The 6,340-nt window shown below is 33.2% G+C and overlaps 1 protein-coding gene across 2 annotated transcripts; it reads right to left on the bottom strand.

Moving 5' to 3' along the window:
• Positions 1–724: 724 nt before the first annotated feature.
• Positions 725–3,909, bottom strand: LOC111138784 (olfactory receptor 4F6-like). Of its 2 annotated transcripts, XM_022490693.1 has the most exons (2): positions 2,991–3,909; positions 725–738 (listed from the first exon to the last, which is right to left on the bottom strand). In XM_022490693.1, exons 1-2 carry the CDS (start codon positions 3,907–3,909, stop codon positions 725–727), a joined length of 933 nt encoding a protein of 310 aa, XP_022346401.1. The 2 variants fall into 2 exon arrangements, with proteins under 2 accessions (XP_022346401.1, XP_022346396.1); XM_022490688.1 differs by lacking the exon at positions 725–738 and having other exon boundaries at positions 2,971–3,909.
• Positions 3,910–6,340: the final 2,431 nt, after the last annotated feature.

Here is a 6,340-nt window from a genome sequence, read left to right as displayed (position 1 = left end):
GAAGGAGGGAAATTGGTGGGAAAGAGAACACTGCATCTGGATATATGGGAAAAATGATCCTTAAATAGAAAGTGTATGTTATACAAGTGTTCTAAGTGTTGAGTCCTTCTGAATTTTCTAGGCTAATCTCTTCTTTCCTGTTTTATAACACAATAAGTGCAATTCCTGTTAATATTCATCCTAACTCTCTAAGTATTTGAACTGACCTCACAGGATCGTTCCATTTTTCTTAAAGATGCACACACAATTGAATTCTACCAAATGGGTTCTTACTAATAGAAGCATCTCGTTGTCAATAAAATGCTACAGTGTGGTTAGTTCTGCTAATATACTTCACTTTCATCATTCCACCTACTTCCTTCATAGCTGGAAGAGACTGCAACAATTTTAAGAACAAGGAAGAGTACAGACTTTCCTTTTCTGTACTTTGTCTTGAAGTAAAACATTTCCAAGAGAATAAAGTGTGTCTGATTGGTCCTCTTTAGGAAATCACTTGGTTAAGAGCCATCTGTGAGTGACCAGAGACAGGTGAGGAGATCTGGAAATAGCCAGCCTGAAGTTTGAGTACTGAGCCTAAGTCATATGGTTTCACAGGTTTTCCTTCAAGGATATACACAGAATCTTTGTGAGTCAGGGCTTTTGTCACAATTTCTTGGCTTCCTTAAGTGTTCCTAGTACTTCTCTGAATCTAAAGGTGATTTTTTTTTTCTGTGCAAATGAAACTTTATTTCCTTATATCTATGTTTCCCTTTATTCTCTTCATATTGAAGTATAATTGACTTACAGTGTGATGTTACTTTCAAGTGTATAACACATTGATTTGACAATTCTGTACATTACTCAGTGCTCAGCACAGCAAGTGTATTCATCATCTGTCAACATACATTATTACAATATTATTGACTTTATTCCATATGCTGTACTTTTCATTTCTGTGGTTTATTTACATTATAACTGGATGTTTGTACCTCTGAATCCCCTGTATCTATTTCTCCCATGCCCCCTCCCATCTGCCATGTGGCAACCATCAGGTTTTTTTTCTGTATTTAAGAATCTGTTTGTTTTGTGTTTGAGATTCCACCTATCGGTGAAATCATATGGTATTTGTCTTTCTCTGTAAAAGTGACTTTTTAAAAATTTAATTTATATATTTGAAGAGAGAAAGAGAGCAGCAGCAGGGGTGGGATGGGAAGAGAAGCAGGTTCCCTGCTAAGCAGGGAACCTGACATGGGGCTCTGGAGTGAGATTCCAGGACACTGGGATCATGACCTGAGCCAAAGGCAGAAGCTTAACCAGTTGAGCCACCCAGATGCCCCTCTCTGTTAAAGGTGACTTTTTATAAGGATCATAGTGAAACCAAAGATAATGTTGTGAATGTTAAAATCCAGATGGATTAAGGAGACAATAAATAATAATGCTTTAGATATTATACAAAGAAGATGGCTGATAGCATTTATTACCACTTTTAGATAAATGTAGGAAAAAAATACCTTAAACAATAGTAAAAAAAAGTCTCATTTATTTTATTTACCATTTTATTGAGCAGCTTTACTTACAATGCAGCAGATACAACTGAGCTGGGTCATCACAATTAATATTTCTTAAATCAGTCTTAGGGATACATCCAAGTGATTTATCAATTGTGCGCTTTGACCTATCAGACTTCCCATGTTTTACCTGGGAAAGTAAAGTAAAAGTAAAGATGTCAATCATCTGTTTATCCTAAGCACTATGACTTAAGTACATATAACTTAAATAAAGTGAGATCTGAGTTGGGACCTTTCTTTAGGTAGTAAGATCCTTGAAATACTTTTATAATTGTAGATACTCTTTTAGGGTGATTCAAGAAATGCATTGAGGAAGACTGCAAGGACAATAGAAATTCACTGTTGAAAAAAATGGATCATAGACAAATTTTGCATAATGCAAAATGGTAGAGTCTATTTCTAGAGTAACACTGTAATAGATGAATGGATAAAGAAAATATGGTACATATATACAATGGAATATTACACAGCCATCAAAAAAGATGAATACCGAACTTTTGTATCAATGTGGACAGGACTGGAGGAGATTATGCTGAGTGAAATAAGTTAGGCAGAGAACATCAATTATCATATGGTTTCACTTACTTGTGGAGCATAGGGAATAACATAGAGGACATTAGGAAAAGGAATGGAAAAATGAATTGGAGTAAATTGGAGGGGGAGATGAAACATGAGAGACTGTGGACTCTGGGAAACAAATGGGGTTTTGGAGGGGAGGAGAATGGGGAGATGGATGAGCCTGGTGGTGGTATAAAGGAGGGCATGTATTGCATGGAGCACTGGATATGGTGCATAAACAATGAATCTTGGAACACTGAGGAAATAAAATTAAAGTAAGATGTCAAAAAAATTTTAAAAATTAAAAAATAAAGTAACATTGTACAAAATACATTGACAAACACTGAAAACAAATCTTAAGAGTTATAGCATAGTGTTGCCTGCCTATTTATCTAACAACATATAATTAGGATGAGAATTGTTTCTTTCTTGATTTTTAATGGCTGTTAATCTGTATAAACTCCTATTTTATCCATTGGATGCACATAATTTCCACAAGAAATATTAATTGATTCCTAGTGATGCTTATAATCAGTATGAAGATACTGATAAAACTTAACCATATGTGCATATATGTATTTATATAGAAATATAAAACAGTTACATGAAAATTGAGTATGGTCATTGATGAAATTGCAATTTAATTTTATAGGTAGGTAGGAATATATAACAGTTTATTTTTCATACTTAACAGAAATTACTACAGCTCTACTTGAAAGTGAAGTTCTAATACCTCTTTTTATGTAGAGTTCTCAGTTTTTTTAAAGGCAATAATGAAATTATACATAATCCGTAGTGTTCATGGTGATCACAAGGGTCCTGAAAGTCCATGACATTTATCTTGTGGTCTTACCAATGAAGTCTGTTATGGCATCTCCCTAGAACTTACAACTTGTCGGCTCAGCCTTCTCATTGCCACCTTCATATCTCTGTTCCTTAAAGTGTAGATGGCAGGATTTAATACAGGAGTGATGACGAAGTCCACAATGGCAAAAAATGTATCCATTGACTTGGTAGGGAAAGGCCACACATAGAGAAACATGCATGGAGTGAAAAATAAAACCACTACAGTGATGTGAGCTGACAGAGTGATGAATGCTTTGGATAAATCTTTTGAAGAATGTTGTCTGACAGTTATCAGAATAAAGATGTATGATACAATTAAGAAAAAGAAGGTGCCCATAGATATGAAGCCACTGTTGGCAGTGACCACAAATTCTAGTCTGTAAGTGTCCATGCATGCAAGTTTAATAACTCTAGGAAAATCACAATAAAAGCTCCCCACATTATTAGGGCCACAGAAAGGTAAATTTATGACAAAAACAAACTGAGACACAGCATGAATCACCCCAATGATCCAAGCAGCCATTATCAAAAGCATGCACATTTGGGGATTCATAGTAGTTAGATAGTGGAGAGGCTTGCAAATTGCTGTGTACCTGTCATATGCCATGGCTATGAGCAGTACCATCTCAACTCCTCCCATGACATGAATAAAGAACATTTGTATCATGCAGTTGTGGAAGGAAATGATTTTGCAACCACTGAAAAGATCAGAGATCATCCTAGGAACTGTGGTGGATGAAAGGCCTAGGTCAATGAGTGATAGGTTGGCCAGCAGGATATACATGGGGGAATGTAAGTGAGAATCCAAAATTACTGTTAACATAATGAAGAGGTTTCCCAAGATAATCCCCACATAGAACAAAGAGAGGAAAAGAAAAAGGAAAACCTGCATTCCCAAGGATTGTGCAAGTCCCAGTAACACAAACTCAGTTATGACAGAGCCATTTACTTTGTCCATTGAATCACAAGGAAGGGAAGACTCTGAAGTGATCTGAAAGAAATGAGAGAAGGAATTAACTTTGAGGAGTGCCTCACACAATGTGTTAAATGTTGATAATTTAAATTTATTATTGACAGATCTTTTATTGATAGTAAATTACTTAGAAATAATGGGAACTCAGAGTATGGGTTGGTAGTATGACTAAAGCTGCACTCAGAGGCCATCTATTGCATTAAATTGCTCTTATTTAGTCAAGTACATGGAGTAATCAGGCAACTTAAGAAGTTAGAAATTGATGTACAAACTAAACTCAAGGAATCTAGGTAAAAGAAAATAATAAAAATTAAAAACAAAAATAATACGTATTGATGCCTAGAAAATTAGAAGAGTATACATAAGCATACAAAAAATTTTTTTAACAAAAAATAGACATTTGAAAATATAATCAAGAATAATAAAATTAAACAAAAATTACAAATGAGTATAGAATAATAACATTTAACACAGTAACAGTTAATACACTTTTGAAGTCTGTTTTTTATGTGTTACTTTTGGGTTTGTATGCTGAAATGGTGTTTGTACTGGAGTTTGAGTGATTATTTTTGTAACAGGAAAATCCAACACTACATTAATCTTTTATCCTAAAGTTTCTAAACTTCCATTTATAGCATATAATCTATTTGTGAACTTTAATTATTATAATATGGACAATCACAATGCAAAATATGGAACTGAGTATATTCAAAGTTGTGGAGTCAGAGTCAGTAGCATGTAAAGGATAGGCAGGAAAAAACACATAAATAAATGGGAAGAATGAAGACCAATGGGAAAGAGTGTAAGAAAATAAAAGGAGGGTGAGGAGAAGAAATAAATTCCTAGACATCAAATAGGGAGGATAAAATGATGTTCAAAAAAAGGTATTGGTAGAACATGGCACATCTTTGCTTAGGTACCTGCCGTAGTTTAAATCAACATTGATTTATTACAAACACTTGGGTATGAAATTTACTTGGGTTTCCATTCACTGTTTTAGGTATATTTTGACTGGAAGGATGGAAAGTAATAGTAAACTATAGGGAAAATAACCACTGAGATAAAGACAAGTTAAGATTTTAAGCATATGAATCATGGGTGCGGCAATGGGGTTTGGTAGAATAGAGTGGTTGAACATGATGCCTCAGTGAACTGACAGGTGAATCACCTCTAAAAAAATTAGGAAGTAACTGATCAAAAGCATCTGTTCAGCCTCCAGGCACTATTTTACTTACCTTCATTCTAATATTTATAGCTTTTCATAAATAAATATTAAAGTTTTTGATATAGGACCCTTTCTGCTTCGTCTAACACTGTATCACCTGCCTAAAACAGTGGCTGGCACATAGAAAAACCCTAGGAAATAAGTGATGAATGAATTTCCTAGAAATAGGTACTAAATTATTCACAGAAGAAACAAAACAGTAGCCCTCACAAATACATAGAGAATTTGATTTAATAGTATCTTCTCCTAAGCTTGTATTTCCTGGTATAATCCTGTTCTATGTACATAAAAAGTGAGTGTTTAACTGAGTGAAGAGATTTCTGCCCTTTTTACTACAAACATCTGGAATTAGCATATATCATTGATGGGGAAATTCTCATGATCTGAGAGAGAAAAAGACCATGCACTTGTTTCTCTGCCTTTTTAGAAAACCCTGGTGACTTTGTGAGACTCTCAGGAGTTCAGAAGCCAAGACTCCATCGAGTTTGGTATCATTCCTGCTGGAGATACAATATTTTTCAGTCATTGAGGGCCTGGGGAGACCCACCTTTAAATAGAAAATATAGAAACATATTAAACAAATAAGACAATCAGAATTATAGATTTGTATAGAAGTGGGAAAGAACTTCAAGAGAATCTTGTTCAGTTACTTCATTCAAATGGCTAGACAGTGCATTCCCAGTGATATATTCACAGAGCCAGAGTTAGAAGTCAGCCTAATGTCCAGTCCAGTGGTCTTCCTCAGTAATGTTCTATACCTGCTTAAATAGAGTCATGAAAAATCTAGAAAAATATAGATTTACTTATATAATTATATAATATTTTATATTATATAAATATAAATATATTTATATAATATAATTATATAAAAATAATTTAATTATATAAAAAATTTATAATTTTTTATTAAAAATTTATATTTTTAATTTATAAAAAATTTATAAAAAATTTATAAAAAATAAAATAAATAATTTAATTATATAAAAATTTATATAATATAATTATAAAAATATAAATATATTTATATAAAATATAAATTATAATAATTTATATATATAATTTATATAATTATATTAAAATATAGAATTTTTTATATTTGAAAGGATTACTTTAACCTATTTGGAAGTGCCCTATTCAAGCCTGAGTTTTTATTCAAATAAAATTGGCCTTCTGGGGCACCTGGGTGGCTTG

Source organism: Enhydra lutris, unplaced genomic scaffold (genome assembly GCF_002288905.1).
Source record: "Enhydra lutris kenyoni isolate GAN:26980312 unplaced genomic scaffold, ASM228890v2 scaffoldscaffold4, whole genome shotgun sequence".
NCBI lineage: Eukaryota > Metazoa > Chordata > Mammalia > Carnivora > Mustelidae > Enhydra > Enhydra lutris.
Note: the sequence above shows the minus strand (reverse complement) of the source record. Positions and strands in the feature narration are given on the sequence as shown.